At 48.8% G+C, this 23,959-nt stretch overlaps 1 protein-coding gene across 1 annotated transcript in view; it reads left to right on the top strand.

The window, feature by feature from the left end:
• Positions 1-23,959, top strand: part of LOC145358526 (disintegrin and metalloproteinase domain-containing protein 10) — a 108,331-nt gene that overhangs the window by 71,999 nt on the left and 12,373 nt on the right. The window contains exons 10-13 of the mRNA XM_080212660.1: positions 750-921; positions 3,178-3,325; positions 9,766-9,949; positions 16,058-16,157. Of these exons, the coding sequence (XP_080068786.1) occupies positions 750-921; positions 3,178-3,325; positions 9,766-9,949; positions 16,058-16,157 (604 nt within the window). The remainder of the gene's footprint in view (positions 1-749; positions 922-3,177; positions 3,326-9,765; positions 9,950-16,057; positions 16,158-23,959) is intronic.

The raw sequence follows: 23,959 nt of genomic DNA, 5'->3' as shown, positions 1-23,959 counted from the left end.
CCCCCGCACCCCCACCCCCATCCCTCAACACCCCCACCCTCACCCTCAACTCCTCACCCCCACCCCTCACCCCTCAACCCCATCCCTCACCCCCCACCCTCACCCTCACATCCACCCCTCAACCTACCCCCACCCCTCACCCTCCACCCCCCACCCTCACCCTCACATCCACCCCTCAACCTACCCCCACCCCTCACCCTCCACCCCTCACCCTCACCTCCCACCCCTCAACCTGCACCACCCCTCATCCTCATCCCTCACCCTCCCAGCCCTACCCTCACCACCCCTCACCCTCGTCCCCCACCCCTCACCCCCCCACCCCTCAACCTATCCCCACCCCTCGCCCTCCACCCCTCACCCTCACCCCCCCACCCCTCACCCTCACCTCCCACCCCTCAACCTCACCCCACTCCTCACCCTCCACCCCTCACCCACACCTCCCACCCCTCAACCTCACCCCTCACCACTCACCACTCACCCCCCTCACACACCTCACCCGCAACCCCCCACCCCTCACCCTCACCCCCCCCACCCATCACCCTCAGCCTCTCCCTCCCCGCTCCCCCTTCCCCGCCTGCTCCCTCCGTCCTCCACCCTCTCCCTCCTCCTTCCCCTTCTCTCCCCTTCCCCACTCCCCCTCCCCGCTCCTGCCTCCCTGCTCCCCATCTCCCCGCCTCCCCCTACCCCCTCACCTCCCCCTCCTCATTTCAGGTTGGAAAAGTCAGCTGATTACCTTGTGTTTTGTTAAGCATGATGAGAGTGAGGAGTGCAGCCCCTCAGAGTCTGCGAGCAACGGTGGAAACTTCCTGATGTATTCCTACGCCTCCAATGGGGATGAGTACAATAATGACAGACTGTCTCCGTGTTCAATCCGGCACATCAGCAGCACCCTACTGGCAAGAAAAGACCTGTGTTTTCAGGGTAAGAGGACAGTGTTATTGACGGAGCATCGGATTCTGATGTTCACAACCTGCTGTTTTTTTCCCTCCATTTAGGAGATAGTGAGTTAGTGGGGTCTGGCCCCCTTTAATGTCTTCTGAAAGGCTCACACAATCCAGGCGGACAAATCGTGAGCCAAACTGGGGCTTTGCTCCAACTTGTCTCGGTTTGTCCCAACAGTTCAATCCTGGAGGCATGACTGTAAACATTGAATCTACATTGCCCCATAGATATATCACCGTTACTGTTAGTAAATATATTTTGTTCCTTGATAGCTGTTGTGGCCAGGATATTCGAGGATTGAATTTCCACAGCTGTTCACTGGCTCTCTCCCTCGGTGAATGAGCTCCGTCGGAAAACCTCACCCAAAATTTCCCCCAAAGACTTGTAATCGTATCATATTTCACTGGGTCAAATTATTGCTGTTTCTGGGAGAGATTGTAACGTAATGTCACTGCAATAGTTACCCAGGGGCCCAAACTAATGCTCCAGGGTCAAATCCAGAATTTAAATTCAATTAATAAACTGGAATTGAAAACTAGTCTCTGTAATGGTGACCATGAAACTATCATCGGTTGTTGTCAAACCCACCTGAACGTGGTTGAGTTATTACTGCCCCCGACATGTTCTAACCAGGTACGAGAGCAATTAGGTGGCACGGTAGCACAGTGGGTTAGCACTGCTGCTTCACAGCTCCAGGGTCCTGGGTTCGATTCCCGGCTCGGGTCACTGTCTGTGTGGAGTTGGCACATTCTCCTCGTGTCTGCGTGGGTTTCCTCCGGGTTCTCCGGTTTCCTCCCACAGTCCAAAGATGTGCGGGTTAGGTTGATTGGCCGTGCTAAGAAATTGCCCCTTAGTGTCCAGGGATGTGTAGGTTAGAGGGATTAGTGGGTATAATATGTAGGGATATGGGGGTAGGACCTGGGTGGGATTGTGTCCAGTACAGACTCAATGGGCTGAAGGGCCTCTTTCTGCCCTGTAGGGTTCTATGAAATTCGAGCCGGGTGCTGTGGCGCGCACCTTTAATCTGCTGGGAGGCTGAGGCTGTTGGATTGCTTGAGGTCGGGAGTTCTGGGCTGTTGTCCTCTGTGCCGATCGGGTGTCCACACTAAAATCATGGTGTTCCAACAAGTCTCTGGGAGCACCAGGTGTGCTAAGGAGGGGTGAACCGGCCCAGGTTGGAAACAGGTCAAAGCCCCCGTGCTGTTCAGTAGTGGGATCACACCTCTGAATAGAAGCAGCAGTGCAGCCTGACCAATACAGCGAGACAAGAGCAGTTAGAATAGGCAAGAAAAATAGGCGTTCAAATGGTCAGTGGATAGGGATATGGATAAGATTGGAATAGTTTAGGTTAGAGGGTCATTAGATTGGTTCCACTGGTCGGCGCAACATCGAGGGCCGAAGGGCCTGTACTGCGCTGGAATGTTCTATGATCTATGTTCTAGAAAGGCTGGCCTTGCCTGCTGCATTCACATCCCATCAAAGAATAATGAAAGTTGGGATTCTGCTATGGCTCTAATTCAGACAGTCAATCGCCCAGTGCTCCATATAGGGAGAGGAGGGAGTTTGATGGGGAGGGAGCGAGAGAAACAGCGAGGGGAGTGTGTGTAAGAGTGAGGGGGATGGTGGTGAGGGAGAGCCTTCAGGGTGAGGTGTGGGTGTAGTGAGTTACCCAGTGTGTTGAAGGGGGTGGCTTTGGAGGGGGTGCAGAGGAGGTTCACTAGGCTGATACCGGAGATGAGGGGGTTGGACTATGAAGAGAGATTGAATAGACTGGGTTTGTACTCATTGGAGTTTAGAAGGATGAGAGGGGATCTTATAGAGACGTATAAGATAATGAAAGGGATGGATAGGGTAGAGGTAGAGAGATTCTTCCCGCTTAGAAAGGATAGCAGGACTAGAGGGCACAGCCTCAAGATAAAGGGGGGGCAGTTTAGATCGGAGTTGAGGAGGAACTTCTTCACTCAAAGGGTGGTGAATCTCTGGAATTCTCTGCCCGTTGAAGTGGTGGAGGCTGCCTCGCTGAATATATTTAAGTCACGGGTAGATAGGTTTTTGGTAGGCAAGGGGATTAAGGGGAGAAAGCGGGAAAATGGAACTGATCCACTTCAGATCAGCCATGATCTTATTGAATGGCGGGGCAGGCTCGAAGGGCTAGATGGCCGACTCCTGCTCCTATTTCTTATGCTCTTATGGGTGAGGTTGCCCGATGACCATTCTGTCATCATTCTATTACAGACAGTGCACATCCTATCTGTGGGAATCAGCTGGTGGAGGAAGGAGAGGACTGCGATGTCGGATACAATAGCACTGACCCTTGCTGCTACGATCTCAGCTCCCATTCCAAGGACCTTTCCTGTAAGCTAAAGCCAGGAAAGAAATGCAGGTAGGAGGTTCTATCGTGAAAGCCTTCGCAGAGCTCTGGGTCTGCTCTGGCAGAGGCTACAGGTATCATCAAAATACTTCCTAACTTAAAACTGGACTGTCCAATGTAGGGACAGAACAGTGAATAATGCACAATACAGACTTTATCAGCAATACAAAGGGGATTTATTCATAAGGAAAACAGGCTCACTGGCCCATTGCAGTCCCTACGTGTCAACTTAAAGGCCTTTTAGATGTCTTCTGCCTGAGATAGAGAGCTCCACACCCTGGGCTGATTATCCATATCAGTCCCAATTTGTCCCTCAGACTAAGTGACCCTCATCTGCTGTGCTGTCCTCAAAGGGACAATCAGCACTAAAGGAATTTTATTTTTTATGGAGATTGGCCACGTCATAGAATCCCTACAGTGCAGAAGGAGGCTCTGTGGCTCCTTGAGTCTGTACCAGCAACAATCCCACCGAGGCCCTATCCCCATAACCCCATATATTTACCCTCCTAATCCCCCCTGACACTATGGAGCAATTTAACATGGCCAGTCGACCCTTAACCTGCACATTATCAGACTGTGGGAGGAAACCGGAGCACTCGGAGGAAACCCACGCAGATACGGGGAGAACTTGCAGACTCCACACAAGCAGTGACCCGAGGCTGGAATTGAACCCATGTCCCCTGGTGCTGTGAGGCTGCAGTGCTAACCACTGTGCCACCACATCCAAAGGTAGATTTCTAACCCTTTGTACTAGGTGGAGACTAGAGAGGAGTCCCAGACGCTATGATTACACTTAACTATCCACTTGATTGGCGAGGAAATATTAATTAAAGTTTGATAATATACACAGGAAATGCCCTGACCAAAACCACTGCAAACGCTGATAGGGCAAAAACTCTTTCGAATTGGTTAAGGGGCAGCGTTCAGGGACCTGGTGATCTGGGAGTTATTTATCTGAGGTTGGGATTGTCCTGCCAACCCTACACTCACTAACTCCTCCTGAGACTCTCTCTCCCGAGGGTGGATCTGCCTCTAGATACAAGCTGACTGAAAATCCAGACGTGGTTCTTTGTGTCTTTGATTAGGCAGTGAGAAAATGAGTACTAGATCGTGCCAGGCTTAATATGATCTGAGTACTCCGAGCACACCAGGTGCACTGAACGTTAACCCTTTGGGTGTTTGATGCAGAGATGTGGCAGTATGATGTTAGCCAGGAAAGTGCCAGTGTGGCCTAACTGTTGCTCTGTGCCGGTTAGCTTATGAGGAAAGACTGAATAGACTGGGTCTGTACTTGTTGGAGTTTAGAAGGCTGAGGGGGGATCTTATAGAGACGTATAAGATAATGAAAGGGATGGATAGGGTAGAGGTAGAGAGATTCATCCTGCTTAGAAAGAACAGTAGGACTAGGGGGCACAGCCTCAAGATAAGGGGGGCGCAGTTTAGAACGGAGTTGAGGAGGAACTTCTTCACTCAAAGGGTGGTGAATCTCTGGAATTCTCTGCCCGTTGAAGTGGTGGAGGCTACCTCGCTAAATATTTTTAAGTCACGGGTAGATAGGTTTTTGATAGACAGGGGAATTAAGGGTTATGGGGAGAAAGCGGGTAAGTGGAACTGATCCACTTCAGATCAGCCATGATCTTATTGAATGGCGGGGCAGGCTCGAAGGGCTAGATGGCCTACTCCTGCTCCTATTTCTTACGTTCTTAGTCTATGTGTTTCTCTACTAGAAATGGACAACATGGCACTGTGCAAGTGAAGCTTGAAATGTGCCACTTTACCCAAACCAGTTTGTGTGTCACTCAGGATCATTGCCTCTTGGCCATGTTCACCTGCACACAGCAGAGACCCCACGTCAGTTGTTTGTTCTCTGTTTTCCCTTTGAGGGCACGTGTAGCAGGATTGGAGTCTGCTTCAGGTGGTCAAGCTCAGCAGGCACACTTCCTCTGCCCAGGCCTATGGGGTTACTGCAAACACTGAAGACATGCGGTGGCATTGGTGGCACACTACTGCCACTCAGCGCCAGGGACCCGGGTTCAATTCCGGCCTCAGGTCACTGTCTGTGTGGAGTTTGCATGTTCTCCCCATGTTTGAATGGCTTTGATCCAGTTTCCTCTCACATTGCATGTGTATGTAGATTAGGTGGATTGGCCATGCTAAATGTGTGAGTTTACAGAGATAGGGTGGGGCAGAGGGACTGGGTAAGATACTTTATCGAGAATCAGTGCGGACTAGATGGACTGTAGGGATTCCGTGAATCTGATGATACATCCAGCTCCCATTAGTGCCCACTGGTCACACAAGGCCCCATGCGTACGAGTGGGCATTGGTGAGGCTGCAGCTGGAGTACTGTGTGCAGTTTTGGGCGCCGCACCTGCACAAAGATATTTTGGCCTTGGAGGGAGTGCAGAGGAGGTTTACTAGGCTGATACCGGAGTTGAGGGGGTTGAGCTATGAGGAGAGGCTGAATAAACTAGGCTTGTACTCGTTAGAGTTTAGAAGAATGAGGGGAGATCTCATTGAGACGTATAAGATGATGAATGGGATGGATAGGATAGAGGTGGAGACACTCTTCCCGCTCAGAAAGGACAGTAGGACTAGGGGGCACAGCCTCAAGATAAGGGGGGGGGGGGGGCGGTTTAGAACGGAGTTGAGGAGGAACTTCTTCACTCAAAGGGTGGTGAATCTCTGGAATTCTCTGCCCGTTGAAGTGGTGGAGGCTGCCTCGCTAAATATTTTTAAGACGCGGGTTGATGGGTTTTTGATAAGAAAGGGGATTAAGGGTTATGGGGAGAGGGCGGGAATGTGGAACTGAGACACGACAGATCAGCCATGATCTTATTGAATGGCGGGGCAGGCTCGAAGGGCTAGATGGCCTACTCCTGCTCCTATTTCTTATGTTCTTATGTTCTTATGAATGCTAACTCCCTCACCAGGACACCTCCGCGTGAACCTAACCATCATTGGGTTATCAGACCTCCTCAACTGCCCACTGGAGGCATTGGCCGCTTGACCAGGCCCAGAAACAGGCCAACAAGGAGGTCCCCTGGTCCACCTGCACCCCCCACCCTTCCCCACTCCCCTCCCTCTCCCCACTGCACCCTACCCCAGCCATACCAGCTGGCCAATGATCAGCAGTGTGGTGTACATCTAAAAGCTGGTGTTGATATCGGGGAGTTCAATGTGGGGAGTTCAGCGAACGCACTAACCTGATCCCTTTAACCCACCGAAAATACTGATGGTCTGGGAGCCCGTGAACCTGCCTAATCTCACAATACCTCACGGCAAAATTCTGATATATCTCTTTATGTCTGTCCAACTAATAATCCAATGTTAACATCACTTTATTTAATTAAATGGTTTTTTTCTTGTGTGCTTCACGGACCTGCAACCTCACTGGATCCCTGCCAGAATCTGGGTCTGGGGAATCCCCGGAGAAGGAATTCAGCCCCCCCTCCCCTCCCTCCCCCTCTCCCCCCACCCCCACCCCCCCCATCTCTGTGACCTTGGGGAGGATCAGGGCTTCACCACCTGAACAAGACCACAGCAAACTCCCAGACAGGTCAGGAATCAGGGTATTCACGGGGTCTGCCTCGATTCTAGGAATTACAACCAGGAAACTTAGGGATTCAGCTCCCTGTACACTCACAGGAAATTCTAGAAAGGAAGGTGTTTTGTGTGTTGTGAATTCACCTTTTGCCTCCTCCATGCCCCCCCACCACCCAGGATACCAGGCACTGCAGCATTGTTACCAGGAGATCATCGAAACTTCAAAACATTACAGCACAGTACAGGCCCTTCGGCCCTCAATGTTGTGCCGAGCTATGTCCAAACCCAAGATCAAGCTATCCCACTCCCTATCATTCTGGTGTGCTCCATGTGCCTATCCAATAACCGCTTGAAAGTTCCTAAAGTGTCCGATTCCACCATCACAGCAGGCAGTGCATTCCACACCCCAACCACTCTCTGAGTGAAGAATCTACCTCGGACATCCCTCCTATATCTCCCACCATCAACCTTATCGTTATGCCTTATAGATCTTGAGTGAAAATTGATTTTCCTGAAGAGAGGGAAACTGTTCCCAGTGAAGTTTCCGCAGAATGGTCTTTGTGAGATAGCATCACTGTTACAAAGGGGACGGTGATCACCTCTCTGAAAATTAACACTTAGCTATTCAAAGAGAAACACCTCCCTTCACAATCTGTTAAAGTGTGTGAGAGAAGGGATAATATCTGTGCTTCAACAACTTCTGGTGGTTAAATCAAAATAACTACCAGAGAATCTCTCTCTAAAGCAACAAGCAACACTTTATTTTATTTAACCAACAGTGAACAGGTTTCCTAATTCATTAAAAAACCAAATAAAACATTATTCTAATGGAATGCTGTTTAGATAAATACAGTTCACACTTATTTAAAAAAATATAGAATGATTAGTTACTCTCAAAATACAACCAGGTTTTATCTTCTGGAACCTTCTGTCTTCTTTGTTGATTTCTTCTGCCTTCATTGTCAAGATGAGGTTTTATTTTAAGCCATAAATGTGGTGTGAGTTGTGGCAGAGACAGTTACTGGCTGTGTCTCTGGAGCTGGGGGCTGTTATACCCCTGATGACATGGCAACATCCCCACAATCAGATTGGTTACCAAAGCATCAAATTCAAATCTGATAGGCTGCTGTTATTCAAATGCCGAGTCTAAACTGATGGGTTAAAATCCCAAAATATATTTTGATTCAAATGTCTGAAGCCTGTTACCAAGGCATCCCTGTTGTTTGGCTCTTCGAGATAATGTTTCAGTCTGTGTACTGCATGTATCTACATTTCTTCAGTACAAAAAAAACTATCTTTTTTAACAGAACCATGAAACGCTTTCTCCTCTTCACATTTTACAATTTTTTAAATATATCTTTACGACCACCAAATCCTAACATTTTATCCAACTGTGCAGCATTCACGTACTGTCACACGCGGCGTTGGGAACTCGTTCAGGGAGCTTGAGATCAGGAGGAAAACTGTTATTACATTAAACAGTGAGAGGAGCCTGCCACTTGTGAAGAGATAGGAAGGACTTGCGTTTGTGCTCAGGATATCCCACATGCTTTATGACCAAATAAGTGCCTGTCCTGAAATATAGTCCCTGGAGTAATGTTGGAAATCTGGTCATCAGTTTGCACACAGGGGGGTCACAGCATGAAGAATGTGTTGAGAACCTGATTGTCTCTTTGTGATACTGAGTCTAGGAGGAGTCTAGTCTTTCTCTTGTATCTGAATCGCGCTGAGGGAACTCCCACATCTGCCTGAGGGAGCTTCATTGGCTGGAGCACGTGCTCAGGATGGGATTGGCTGCAACCCTAAGGGTACAGAGATATCGCCTGTGTTCGGAGGTCGGCTGGGTACCCAGGCAGCTCCACATCAAGGATTCTGTACAAGGAGACATGAGCACCTTCAATAGGGCGGCACGGTAGCACAGTGGGTTAGCACTGCTGCTTCACAGCTCCAGGGTCCTGGGTTCGATTCCCGGCTCGGGTCACTGTCTGTGTGGAGTTTGCACATTCTCCTCGTGTCTGCGTGGGTTTCCTCCGGGTGCTCCGGTTTCGTCCCACAGTCCAAAGATGTGTGGGTTAGGTTGATTGGCTGTGCTAAGGTTTGCCCTCAGTGTCCTGAGATGCGTAGGTTAGCGGGTAAACATGTAGGGATATGGGGGTAGGGCCTGGGTGGGATTGTGGTCAGTGCAGGTGGGCTGAATGGCCTCTTTCTGTACTGTAGGATTTCTATGAGGACATTCTTCTATGAATCAGGACAAGTGGGAAACTCTCAGCACCAACTGTGGGCAGGAGTTTGTCACCATGGGTGATAGAGGCAGGAAATCTCACAGCAGCAAAAAAACACCTGAAATGTTGTAACATTGAAGAGGATGACCAAGTGTTGGAAAGTGGATTGATGTAAATTCAGTGCAGCTTTATCAGTGCAGACTCTGACAGGCCAAAGAGCTGACCTGTATAATATGAAATGTAGTTTTGGAAACTCCAACACAGACCTGCAAATAGTCTCAGCACAGATGATCCCCCACCATCAGCACTTTGTACAGGCTTTACCTTTCTACATTGGTTTCTTCAACCTGTTAGAGAAGTCCTGCTGATGACCACATCTGTCCTCACAGCTGGGAGCTCAGCAGCAACCTGGGAAGACAGGGTGGACTTGCTTCAATATCTGAGAAACAGCACCTCTGACAGTGCAGCCCTCCCTCAGTACTGCACTGAAACCTCTTCCTGGATCAGTGTTGAGACTGGGACTTGTTGTGTCGACCCTCTGACTGATTGGAAAGTGTATTGGCCACTGATCCACGGTTAACACTCCCTGTGTGCTCTGAGCCATCAACAGTGTAATATTCACATACCTACTGGAACCGAACAGTGCGATCCCACTGAGTTGTGTGTTTTGTATTGTTTCCCCAGTCCGACTCAGGGACCCTGCTGTAATTCCCGGTGTGAGCTGGTGTCTCCAGGCCAGCGATGCAGAATTGAGACAGAGTGTGCCTTTGAGAGTCACTGTAATGGATTAGCCACGACTTGTCCCGACTCCCTTCCCAAAGCAAATTACACCCTCTGTAACCAGGGGACGCGCCTGTGCCTGAACGGGGTAAGTAATAAATCTTGCTTCATTTGCAGTTTATATTCACTGGAGTAGCCAACAGCACAGTGAGGGTCCATGCTCTCTGTTACTAACAACCTCCTTTCACCTTGCATTCAATTTGTACATGTGCGAAGGAAAGGTTGTCTCTGATGATCACTCCTGTAGAATTATAGAACAGCATAACCTCGTATCTCTGCCAGACCTCTGACAGAATTGCTCACATTCCACCACCACACGTCACCAAGCACTTCTCCCGCTCCTGAGCGATCCTGTTTCCGTCATTCCTTCAGACATTGCAGATCGCAACAACTCACTGCGTAAAAAGTTGTCCCAATTTTTCCTAGCATTTTTTGGCCTTCGACTGGAAACAATTTCTCCCACTTAACTTCCTTAAACCTCGTCATGATTTGGAACACAGTTGCCAAACTATTGAATGGCCAAATGGTGACTCCCTCGGGGTTCCTGTGGAACACTCCCAGGGACGTGGAAATAGCTGTCATTTCCTCAACTGCAACAAGGAGGCCATTAGTGACTGGATACTATCCCCTGTGACCTGTCACTCAGGGTGTGATACGAGTCTCTGAACTCCTTCCTGAACAGTTGGAGATATGCACTGTTCTTCCATTGGTGATTGGTCATATTCCTGGAGCATTCCACTCTCCAATAAATCCCCTTGCTCCGATGCCTCTCCTTTCTCAGGAGGATAAGGAAATTTGGCATGTCCGCTATGACTCTCACCAACAGATACGCCATAGAAAGCATTCTTTCTGGTTGTATCACAGCTTGGTATGGGCTCCTGCTCTGTCCAAGACCGCAAGAAACTACAAAAGGCCAATCCATCACTCCCGTCCATTGACTCTGTCCACACTTCCCACAGCCTCAGAAAAACAGCCAACATAACCAAGGAACCCAGGCACCTTCTTTCACCTTCTTTCTTCGGGAAAAAGATACAAAAGTCTGAGGTCACGTACCGACCGACTCAAGAACAGCTTCTGCCCTGCTGCTGTCAGACTTCTGAATGGACCTACCTCGCATTAAGTTGATCTTTCTCTACACCCTAGCTATGACTGTAACGTTACATTCTGCACCCTCTCCTTTCCTTCTCCCCAAAGTACTCTGTGAAAAGTATGCTTTGTCTGTGTAATGCACAAGAAACAATACTGTATTCCAGTACATGTGACAAAAATAGATCAAATCAAATGAAGATGATAGATAGAAACAGACGGACAATGGCAGATTCACTGCAGCCAACACAGAAAAATATCAATTAATTCTCTTTACGATCTTGGAGGGGGTCACCGGCTGGGTCAGTATTTATTGCCCATCCCTAGTTATCCTTGAGAAGGTGGTGGTGAGCTGCCTTCTTGAATTGCTGCAGTCCCTGTGATGTAGGTGCACCCACAGTGCTGTTAGGAAGGGAGTTCCAGGATGTTGACCCAGTGACGGTGAAGGAGCAGTGATATATTTCTAATAAGCATTAACGCTTGGTATTAAGTTTGAATTTTAATTCTGAATTGTCATATATTCTGCTAACACAGGGTCTACAATATTAAACTGCAGCCTACGCTAGTTAACCAGCACAAGGCTATTCAAAACAGCAACAATCCTTCCACCCTCCGCCCAGCGTTCCAAGTTGGAATGTTTGAGGGAAGCGGATTAAAGAAAGTGATTTGGGAATTGGAGGAGGTCAGGAGGTGACTGGAACTATGTGCTGGGAATGCTCTTGGAAAGCCCCTGGCTCCCCCCGCCAGCTCCTTGGAAATCTGCTGGACTTCCCAGAATTTGGCTATCAGGGTGGGAGAGTGTCGGAGAAAATTCCCAGCATCTGGAAGATGTTAAAAGGAAGTTTATTGAACCAATGGGTGATGGGGCAAATCAGACTCCCTGCTGGAGGAGTGCGGCTGAGGCAATGGGATGGAGATGCCACTTGGTGCCCACACTTGAGGCGATGCCAGGCAGGATCGTTTTGGTAAATCCCCGTTTGCCCCATTCAGCAAGCTTCCAGATCACCGATCATTTCGATCGATAATACCATCCAAAGTTTAAATGGAATGAGACATTTTATGCTGCAGAGTCCTCAGTTTTACTCACAGAACCATAGCAATAATACAGCACAGGGGGCCATTCTGCCCATCTTGTCCATTCCGGCCCAAAGACTCCCAGATGCCCTTTCTAATCCCATCTTCCTCCAAATCATCCATTACCCTGCAGCCCACAGCACTTAAGATGCAAATCCAGGCACTTTTTAAAGTCCCACCAATTTAGGCTGCAAATTCCAGACAGCCACCATCCTCTGCGTAAAATGTTTCTCCTCGTGTTCCTCGTTAGATAAGGGTCATGGGTGGAGGGGGGACTGGTAAAGTTAAAATGGCGGCGCGGGCTCATTGGGCCGAAGGGCCTGTTTCCCGGGCTGTTTTTTGTTTCCCTCTAACTCTTCTGCCACTAAGCTTGAATCTATGAACCCTGGTTTTTGAACACTGCCATGGGAAACAGGTTTCACCTGTCTACTTTCTCTCTAACTCTCAATTTTGTATATCTCAATCATGTCACCCCTCAGCCTTCTCTGTTTTAAGGAAAACAACACAACCTCTCCAAAAAGCTACAATTCTCCAGCCCTGGCAACATTCTAGCAAATCTCCGCACACTCTCCAGTACGATCACATCCTTTTGGTCCAGAAATGCGTACAAAATCCCAGTTGTGGCCTCACCAGTTTCTTAATACAGTTTCATCATTATATCCCTAATTTTGTACTCTATACCTCTGCCAGTGAAGGAGAGAACCCCACGTGCCTTCTATACAAGCTTGTCTACTTGAACTGCTGCCTTTGGGGATGTGTGCACTTGTACACCAAGTTCTCACACTTCATTTACCCTTCTTTGCATGTTCCCATTTATCATGAGTTCTCTATAACTGTTTGACCCTCCCTAAATGCATCACCTCACATTTCACATGTGGCAGTCAGTGAGAGAGCTGGCGAGAGTCCGTGTGACCTCCTTTGGGGAAGGCCAAAGGAGGTCACATGGACTGAGATTGAGCCAACTAATCAGTTCACAGGGAGGTCTTCACTGGGAACGAGGACCCCGTGGAAAAATCCTGCCCCAAAGAACTACCGCCCGCCCATCGGTGTAGCCAGGCCGCAGGGAGTGAGGGGGGGATGGGTGTCACATGAGTGGGAGCCATTGAGGGAAGGTCATATCTTCACTCTTTAAGGAGTTAACTGGGTTATTGTGCTGTATGAATCCCGTGTTTGATTAATCTGCGCTGTTGTAAATGATAACTGGGACTGTGCTCCCAGAAACATTCCCATCGGAGAGATCAGGCTGACTACTCTGTAATTCCTCCATCTGCCCCTTCCTCCTTGTTAACCATTCACAGATCTCCAGTCCCATACTCGGAGAGGATTGAGAATGATGGCCAGAGCCTCCACTATTTCCTCTTCTGCTCCTGAACAAAGAACAACCCAGCACGGGAAACAGGCCCTTCGGCCCAACGAGCCGCCATCTTAACAATGCACTTTTCCTCCTCCTCCCTTGGCCAGTGTCTATGCTTATGGCACTATCTATTATTATTATTATTATTATTATTATTATCTATTATCTAGGGAATTGGATCAGGAATTGGTTAGCAGATAGGAGACAGAGGGTGGTGGTTGATGGTAAATATTCGTCATGGAGTTCGGTTACGAGTGGTGTGCCTCAGGGATCTGTGTTGGGGCCACTGCTGTTTGTAATTTTTATAAATGATCTGGATGAGGGTATAGTTGGGTGGATTAGTAAATTTGCTGATGACACCAAGGTCGGAGGTGTGGTAGATAGTGAGGAAGGGTGTCATAGTTTGCAGGGAGACTTAGACAGGTTGCAGAGCTGGGCCGAGAGGTGGCGGATGGAGTTTAATGCAGAGAAATGTGAGGTAATTCACTTTGGTAGGAATAACAGATGTGTCGAGTATAGGGCTAACGGGAGGACTCTGAATAGAGTGGAGGAGCAGAGGGATCTAGGTGTATGTGTACATAGATCCCCGAAAGTTGGGAATCAAGTAGATAGGGTGGTTAAGAAGGCATACGGTGTCTTGGCGTTTATTGGTAGGGGGATTGAATTTAGGAGTCGCAGCGTCATGTTGCAACTGTACACAACTGTTCTATGTTCTATGTTCTATGTTCTACTCCCATTGGAAACCAGATTAAGGGGAGAATAATTTAGGGACAATTCTGTTAACATCTGGAGAAATATTTCATCTGGGCCTGGCACTTATCTGCCATCCTTACCTGGTCTGGCCTACATGTGACTCCAAAGCCACAGCAATGTGGTTGACTCTCAACTAACCTCTGAAATGGCCCAGCGGACCATTCAGTTCAAAGCCAACTAGTGAGAAACGCTAGCCAACTAGTGACACACACAACCCCTGAATAAATAAAAATTTAAAAAGTCAGGATGTATAAAAGTCGGAGTGTTATGGTAAGGTTATATAATAAAAAGTCTGACAACACCAGGTTTTAGTCCAACCAATTTATTTGATAGTAAACGTGGTGTTGTCAGACTTTTTACTGTGTTTACCCCAGTCCAACGCCGGCACATCCACATCAAGGTTATATAAGGCATTGGTGAGGCTGAATTTAGAGTATTGTGTACAGTTTTGGTCACCTAGTTACAGGGAGGATGTAAATAAGGTTGGAAGAGTGCAGAGAACATAGAACATAGAACATTACAGTGCAGAACAGGCCCTTCGGCCCACGATGTTTCACCGACCAGTTAAAAAACAATGACCCACTAATCTAAACCAAACCCTTTTCGTCCATAAACCTATCCACGGATCTCTTAAACGCCCCCAAACTAGGCGCATTTACAACTGCAGCAGGCAGGGCATTCCAATCCCTCACCACCCTCTGGGTAAAGAACCTACCCCTGACATCCGTCCTATAACTACCCCCCCTTAATTTAAAGCCATGCCCCCTCGTGCTAGCTTTCTCCATCCGAGGAAAAAGGCTATCACTATCCACCCTATCTAAACCTCTAATCATCTTATATGTTTCAATAAGGCTCACAAGGATGTTGCCGGGACTTGAGAAGCTGAGTTACAGAGAGAGATTGAATAGGTTAGGACTTTATTCCCTGGAGAATGAGGGGAGATTTGATAGAGGTGTATAAGATTTTGATGGGTATAGATAGAGTGAATGCAAGCAGGCATTTTCCACTGAGGCTAGAGGAGAAAAATACCAGAGGGCATGGGTTAAAGGGTGAAAGGAGAAAAGTTTAAAGGGAATATTAGGGGGGGATTCTTCACACAGAGAGTGGTGGGAGTGTGGAATGAGATAAAGTGGTAAATGCGGGGTCACTTTTAACATTTAAGAAAAGCTTGGACGGGTTCATGGATGAGAGGGGTGTGGAGGGATATGGTCCAAGTGCAGGTCAGTGGGACTAGGCAGGAAATGGTTTGGCACAGACAAGGAGGGACAAAAGGCCTATTTCTGAGCTGTAAATTTTCTCTGGTTTCTATGAATGTTGAGGGACTTGGAGGAGAATCTCCCAGGCGGCGATCCCAGGTATCTGCTGCCTTTGTCTATTGATGGTTGAGGGTTTGGAAGGTGCTGCCTAAGAAGCCTTGGTGAGTTACCGCAGTGCATCTTGTAGGTGGCACACACGGATGCTACTGAGCATCGGTGCTGGAGGGGGTGGATATTTGTGGGAGGGAGTAACAATCAAGTGGGGCTTCTTAGTCCTGGTTGGTGCCGAACATCTTAAGTGTTCTTGGAGTTGTACTGCGGCAACCTCTTCAACGCCCCATCAACTAGGAAAAGACAGTTTGCAATGTGGCTGTGCAGGGTTCACGCTCGGTCATTCCTGGAATATGTCAATGATTTACAACAACAACTTGTATTTCTAGAACGCCTATTCCCCTAATGAAACATCCCAAGGCTTTTCAGAGCAAGATCTGAGTCCTCCGAGGAGATATGAATTCAGGAGCCCTGAATCTCAATGGCTATTAACAAAAGAAACTTGCTGAAAGGTTAATGATGGATAAGTTCTGCTAACATTTGACCTGTTGCAATGTTTGTACCTTCTTCACACTCATTTCTTCCACATCCTCCACTCAATCCCTCGTTTGTGTTTATCCAGCAATGTTCAGGCTCTCTGTGCATCAAACACAACCTGGAGCAGTGCAGCACCAACACTCAGTCCATCGAGGAGGAATGTCAGCTCTGGTGCCAGGCGCCAGGTAGGGAAAAACTCGGAGGAAGAGGGAAAGGAATGGAGGGGAGTGGGGGATGGGGGGGGAAGAGGAAGAAATGGGAAGGTGGGGGAGATGGGGTGGAGAAAAGGCAGGAGAAAGGAAAAATTGGAGGGAGGAACGTGACGAGGAGAAGAGTTGGTGGAAGAGATGAGGACGGAGGACGGAGAGATGGGGAGAAGGGTGATTGGGGGGGAGGGTGGCAAGGGGGGAAGGGTGATTGGGGGGGAGGGTGGCAAGGGGAGAAGGGTGATTGGGGGGAGGGTGGCAAGGGGGGAGGGTGATTGGGGGGAGGGTGGCAAGGGGAGAAGGGTGATTGGGGGGAGGGTGGCAAGGGGGGAGGGTGATTGGGGGGGGTAGCAAGGGGGGAGGGACAGTGAGTGGGAGAATCATAGTACAGAAGGAGGCCATTTGGCCCATCAAACCTGCACCAACAACAATCCCACCCAGACCCTATCCCCGCAACCATGCGTTTACCCTGCTAATCCCCCTGACACTAAGGGGCAATTTATCATGGCCGATCCACCTAACCCACACACCTTTGGACTGTGGGAGGAAACCAGAGCACCCAGAGGAAACCCACGCAGACACGGGGAGAATGTGTACACTCCACGCAGACGGTGACCCGAGGCCGGAACTGAACCCAGCTCCCTGGCACTGTGAGGCAGCAGTGCCAACCACTGTGCCACCGTACCACCCTATAGAGGCAGCGTCCCGAAGGTTTCAAGGAATGTTTGAAGTGGGATTTTCAGTTACACGGCACCTGTTCCTGAGATCAGTTACAGAACATCAGGAGAGGGATGTCTCTGCGTTAGTTCCAGTATAGAGAGGGGGAACACTCTGTGGTACTGACCCTCAACACTCTGTGATACTGACCCTCGACGCTCTGTGGTACTGACCCTCGACGCTCTGTGGTACTGACCCTCGACGCTCTGTGGTACTGACCCTCGACGCTCTGTGGTACTGACCCTCGACGCTCTGTGGTACTGACCCTCGACGCTCTGTGGTACTGACCCTCGACACTCTGTGGTACTGACCCTCGACACTCTGTGGTACTGACCCTCGACGCTCTGTGATACTGACCCTCGACGCTCTGTGGTACTGACCCTCGACGCTCTGTGATACTGACCCTCGACGCTCTGTGATACTGACCCTCGACGCTCTGTGATACTGACCCTCGACACTCTGTGGTACTGACCCTCGACACTCTGTGGTACTGACCCTCGACACTCTGTGGTACTGACCCTCGACACTCTGTGGTACTGACCCTCGACACTCTGTGGTACTGACCCTCGACACTCTGTGGTGCTGACCCTCGACACTCTGTGGTACTGACCCTCGACACTCTGTGATACTGACCCTCGACACTCTGTGATACTGACCCTCGACACTCTGTGGTACTGACCCTCGACACTCTGTGGTACTGACCCTCGACACTCTGTGGTACTGACCCTCGACACTCTGTGGTACTGACCCTCGACACTCTGTGGTACTGACCCTCGACACTCTGTGATACTGACCCTCGACGCTCTGTGGTACTGACCCTCAACGCTCTGTGGTACTGACCCTCAACACTCTGTGGTACTGACCCTCGATGCTCTGTGGTACTGACCCTCGACACTCTGTGGTACTGACCCTCGATGCTCTGTGGTACTGACCCTCAACACTCTGTGGTACTGACCCTCAACACTCTGTGGTACTGACCCTCGATGCTCTGTGGTACTGACCCTCGACACTCTGTGGTACTGACCCTCAACACTCTGTGGTACTGACCCTCAACACTCTGTGGTACTGACCCTCGATGCTCTGTGGTACTGACCCTCGATGCTCTGTGGTACTGACCCTCAACACTCTGTGGTACTGACCCTCAACACTCTGTGGTACTGACCCTCAATGCTCTGTGGTACTGACCCTCAACACTCTGCGCAAGAGGCTCATTGGGTGGAATATTATTGCGGTGTTGAGGTTTCACTGCGCGATGGAGAGCCTCGCTGCTGCTTTTTAGGAAGGTCCATCAAACCCCAAACCATCAGGCGGTGCTAACTCTCAGCCAATCAGAGGCCAGCAGCTCGTGCTCTGTGGAGGCCATGTCTGCTTCCTGAGGGATAGGCTCTGGAACCCAGGATTGTGGAATGGCCCAGGTCACAGGTCAGTGGGGCAGGGGAGGGGAGGGGAATTGTAGATAGGGCTTGTTGGGAGATGGGGGCAGAGAGGTCAAAAACAAGGGTGGTGGAGTGGGGGACAGCTCTCAGCACCCTTCCTAATGACCAGTCCTTCATCCAGGCCCAGAGTGTCTCTGACCAATGGACGGTGACAGACTGGGTTGTTCCTGTTGTGATAGAACATAGAACATTCCAGCGCAGTACAGGCCCTTCAGCCCTCGATGTTGTGCCGACCAGTGGAACCAATCTAATGACCCTCTAACCTAAACTATTCCAATGTTATCCATATGCCTATCCACTGACCATTTGAACACCCCTAAAGTTGGCGAGTCCACAACTGCTGCAGGCAGGGCATTCCACACCCTTACTACCCTCTGAATAAAGAACCTACCTCTGACATCCGTCCTATAATTACCACCCCTTAATTTAAAGCTATGGCCCCTCGTGTTAGCCATCACCATCCGAGGAAAAAGGCTTTCACTGTCCACCCTATCTAACCCTCTGATCATCTTGTATGCCTCAATTAGGTCACCTCGTAACTTTCTTCTCTCCAATGAAAATAACCTCAAGTCCCTCAGCCTTTCCTCATAAAACCTTCCCACCATACCAGGCAACATCCTGGTGAACCTCCTCTGCACCCTTTCCAATGCCTCCACATCTTTCTTATAATGCGGCGACCAGAACTGTACGCAATACTCCAAGTGCGGCTGCACCAGAGTTTTGTACAGTTGTAACATGACCTCACGGCTCCGAAATTCAATCCCTCTACCAATAAAAGCTAACACACCGTACGCCTTCTTAACAACCTTATCAACCTGGGTGCCAACTTTCAGGGATCTATGCACATGCACACCGACATCTCTCTGCTCGTCAACACTACTAAGAGTCCTTCCATTAGCCCTATATTCTGTACCCCTGTTACTCTTACCAAAGTGAATCACCTCTCACTTTTCTGCATTAAACTCCATCTGCCACCTCTTGGCCCAGCTCTAATTGTTCTTTTAAAGGGCCTGCATTGGTGTCAGAGTGGGAAAGTTGTCTTTGCACTCTGGTGAAGTGCGGGAGGTGGTGGGGTTCACATACGCCACCCTCTTGCTGAATTACACCTCCTTCCCTCTGCAAAACCGCTTCCAGTGAACGCAGAAGATTCTGTCCATCGTTTCCATTTAGAATTGCCTGGGAGAGCTGTACACTGGCACTCTGCGGACAGGAGGGACAAGGTGCGATACACCTTTAAATATGCAGATCAGGCTCTGATGATGTTATAAAGGGCGGAGCGTTACTCTAACCAATGGCTGTGTGGGGATTGAGCCGGGGTGGTTTCACAGCCTGGGATAATCTCAGGAATGAGGAATAGAATCCCACGGATCTCAGGTTCTTGAATGAACAGAGATCTTTATTGATAAAGAGAAACTCTGCCAGGGTTTGCAACGTCGATAGTAGTCATGATGTGGGTATGCCGGCGTTGGACTGGCGTAAACACAGTAAAAAGTCTGACAACACCAGGTTTTAGTCCAACCTATTTATTTGATAATATACTCACAAGCTTTCGGGTTAGCCCCTTCGTCAGGTGAATGGAGAGTTTTGGCCTCAGACAGAGCATATAAAGCACAGACAGTTTAGAGATTACTGATTAGAATGCGAATCTTTACACCTAACCTGCTGTTCAAGACCTGAAGTGGCTGACAATGTGAGTGGAAGGAGCACTGATCACAGGTTAAAGAGATGTGTATTGTCTCCAGACAGTACAGTAAGTGAGGTTTTGCAAACCCAGGCAAGTCACGGGGGTTACAGATAGTGCGACATGAACCCAAGATCCCTGTTGAGCCAAGTTCCGCACACATGAGGACGGTCTCAACCGGGATCTTGGGTTCATGTCGCACTATCTGTAACCCCCGTGACTTGCCTGGGTTTGCAAAACCTCACTTACTGTACTGTCTGGAGACAATACACATCTCTGTAACCTGTGATCAGTGCTCCTTCCACTCACATTGTCAGCCACTTCAGGTCTTGAACAGCAGGTTAGGTGTAAGGATTCGCATTCTAATCAGTAATCTCTAAACTGTCTGTGCTTTATATGCTCTGTCTGAGGCCAGAACTCTCCATTCACCTGACGAAGGGGCTAACCCGAAAGCTTGTGAGTATATTATCAAATAAATAGGTTGGACTAAAACCTGGTGTTGTCAGACTTTTTACAGGGTTTGCAACCCCAGGCTGACCTGGAGCAGCCCCCAGTAGCCCATCCTCCCCAGCAGCCTGACCTTCCCCCACCTACACACACACACACACACACACACACACACACACACACACACACACACACACACACACACACACACACACACACACACACACACACACACACACACACACACACACACACACACAGAGCAGCCCACTCCCTCCCCCTGAGCTTTATTACAGCTAATCAGATTACAGGAAATCTCGTCTTAAAGGTACAGACAATGTGAGTGGAGAGAGAGCCAAGCTCAGGATAAAGAGGTTTATATTATCTTCAGCCTGGCTGGAGACAAAACACATCTTTTTAACCAGTGCTTAACTCTCCCTCCACTCACATTGTCTGTCTTAAAGAGACAGGCCCCCCCAGTCGGTACAAGAAGCCAGGTCTGAGAGACCCAATCAGATCAATAACTTTACTTGACTTTCCTTGTGGTCCCTGCCTCTCCTAAAATCCCCTACCCGGTTTATCCAAATGCTGCAAACCAAACAACTGCTGTTTGCTACCAGTTGCTCTTCTGAGCAGAGGGTCTCCTGTCAGTTAAAAACTCCTGGTCTCTCGCACATTGTGGGGGGGATGATAAGGGAAATACATCCACCTCCACCTTCTCCTGTCTGATTCTTCACCAAAGTTATAATTTGGCCTGAAATGTAGACAGGCTCCTGTTTTCTCCTTCCCCTAGCCCCACTCTGCTATACCCTCTTTAAGACCATCGTTTAAAGGGACAGGCATAAGGGCTAGCGTTCTACTGGGGCGGAGACCGCTGTTAACTCTGTTTCTGGTAACCACCAGTTTTCTGTTGGGGAAAAGGTAGTTTATTGAATAGGGATTGTTTCTGTGTGAAAACAAAATCATATCCGTGGTGCCATCAATAACTCTCCCTCGCACTGCGGGAATTTGATTTACCGCGTTGTACTTTATATTGAATACAATAAGTGACTTTCCCACGCCCCGTCACATTTACAAAATCACGCAACAATTAGATATTTGAAAGTCGTGGCAAATTTTGTCACACATTCACAGGTTTTAAGTCGGTCCGCCTCGTGTCCAACAAGGGGCATACACGCGATGGGTCGTACTGGGGCTGCTCTTGGTTGTTCGAGATTGGCCTAGTGCTTCATGTCGTTAGTGTGCGCCTAAACTGGACCAGATACTGGGCAAGACGACAGCTCAGTGACTATCACTGATTGCTGTGCAGACACATGGATTTGGGCCGGTGTCTGTGTGAGTTTGCGCATTCTCCCCGTGCTTGCGTGGGTTTTCTCCGGGTGCTCCGGTTTCCTCCCACACCCCAAAGATGTGCTATTAGGCTGATTGGAAGTAATAAATTGTCCCTAAATTAGTTTTCCCTCAATGTTTTCCCTCCATAAAACAATAGATAAGGGTCATGGGTGGAGGGGGGGCTACTGGTAGTGTTAGAATGGCGGCGTGGGCTCGTTGGGTCTGTTTCCCGGGCTGTTTTTGTTCTTTGCCACTCAGTAAAATCAGCGTTGATGTTCTATCCTCTTCTCACTATTGCCTTCATTTATAGGCACATGGAGCACACCAGAATGATAGGGAGTGGGACAGCTTGATCTTGGGTTTGGACGTAGCTGGGCACAACATTGAGGACCCAAGGGCCTGTACTGTGCTGTAATGTTCTGTGTTCCTATGTTCCCTCTACTAGCTGAAACTCTCTGACCCTGACTGAATAACGGAACAGCCACAGCTCCCTGGGATAGAGAATTTCACAACCCCCGAGGGAAGAAATTTCTCCCCATCTCAGCCTTAAATAGCCACGGCCTAATGAGGTTAGAAACCTGGAATGAGAATAATAGATGGCTGCGTGATAGAATCAAATATTGCCACAGATTTAAGATTATATAAACTGCATTCCAAAGAGGTTGAACACAATGTTTCCCAAACTGAAGAAGCTGATTTTGATCACCCTGGACAGCCACGCCGCAGCAACACAAGCTTTAATAAGTTCTCATTCCTTTGGATTCTTGTGCTGAAACTATCCAGCAATCGGATATAAGATCTGGCTAATTCATTACAATCGTACAATCTACAGCACGGAGACAGCTCTTTGGCGCAAACTGATCTACACTGACCAAACTGCTTATTTAAGCTAACCCCAATTGTGTGTATTTGGCCCATAAACCTTTCCTATCTATGTATCTGTCCAAAATGCCTTTTAAATGTTGTCACTGTCCCTGCCTCAACCACTTCTCCAGGCAACTCATTCCACACCCTCTGTGTAAAAAGAAGTTGCTCCTCAGATTCCCGTTAATTTTTTCCCCTCTTAAACCTCTGCCCTTTAGTTCTCGATTCCCCAACTCTGGGAAAAAGACTGAGGGCATTCACTCTATCCATGCCTCTCATGATCTTATACACCTCCATAAGATCATCCCTCAGTCTCCTACGCTCCAAAGTAAAGAGTCCTAACCTGCCCAATCACTCCCTATAATTCAGTCCCCTGAATCCTGCCAACATCCTTGTAAATCTCTCCTGCCCTCTCTCCAGTTTAATGACATCTTACTGGAGCGACGGAGGTTGAGGGGCAATCTGATAGAAGTCTACAAGACTATGAGAGGCGTGGACAGAGTGGATAGCCAGAAACTTCTTCCCAAGGTGGAAGAGTCAATTACTAGGGGGCACAGGTTTCAGGTGCAAGGGGCAAGGTTTAGAAGGTGGCACAGTCGTTAGCACTGCTGCTTCACAGCTCCAGGGACCTGGGTTCGATTCCCGGCTCGGGTCACTGTCTGTGTGGAGTTTGCACATTCTCCTCGTGTCTGCGTGGGTTTCCTCCGGGTGCTCCGGTTTCCTCCCACAGTCCAAAGATGTGCGGGTTAGGTTGATTGGCCATTCTAAGAAATTGCCTCTTAGTGTCCCACGATACTTAGGTTAGAGGGATTAGCGAGTAAATGTGTAGGGATATGGGGGTAGGGCCTGGGTGGGATTGTGTTCGGTGCAGACTTGATGGGCCGAATAGCCTTTCTGCACTGTCGGGTTTCAATGATTCTGTGTTTCATTGGATATCTCATTTGTTCTGTTCATGAAGGGCTGGGAGAGAAACTGATACACGGCATGCATAGTTATTTGGGTGTGAAATTGGTGCCCACTAATAAATTTAGCATTCAATCTCCAATCCGGGTGGGGCTTCTTTCCCACTCTTTGCTGGAATTATTGTATAGATATCCTGTTGCTTCTTTTCCAAAAGAAATTACAGTCAACAAGACAACACAATGTCCAGTTACGGTGCATATTAATCTGCTTCATCAGAGATGCATATCGGATTTGCAGTTGGAACAAACCCCATATTATTTCTGAATCCAAGTGAATCCAAACTCCATTTGTGAATGAGACAATGTAGACGGCATAACTCCTTGGATGAGCGATTGATATAG

This window comes from Carcharhinus amblyrhynchos, chromosome 26 (genome assembly GCF_965287045.1).
Source record: "Carcharhinus amblyrhynchos chromosome 26, sCarAmb.v2.hapA, whole genome shotgun sequence".
Lineage (NCBI taxonomy): Eukaryota > Metazoa > Chordata > Chondrichthyes > Carcharhiniformes > Carcharhinidae > Carcharhinus > Carcharhinus amblyrhynchos.
Note: the sequence above shows the minus strand (reverse complement) of the source record. Positions and strands in the feature narration are given on the sequence as shown.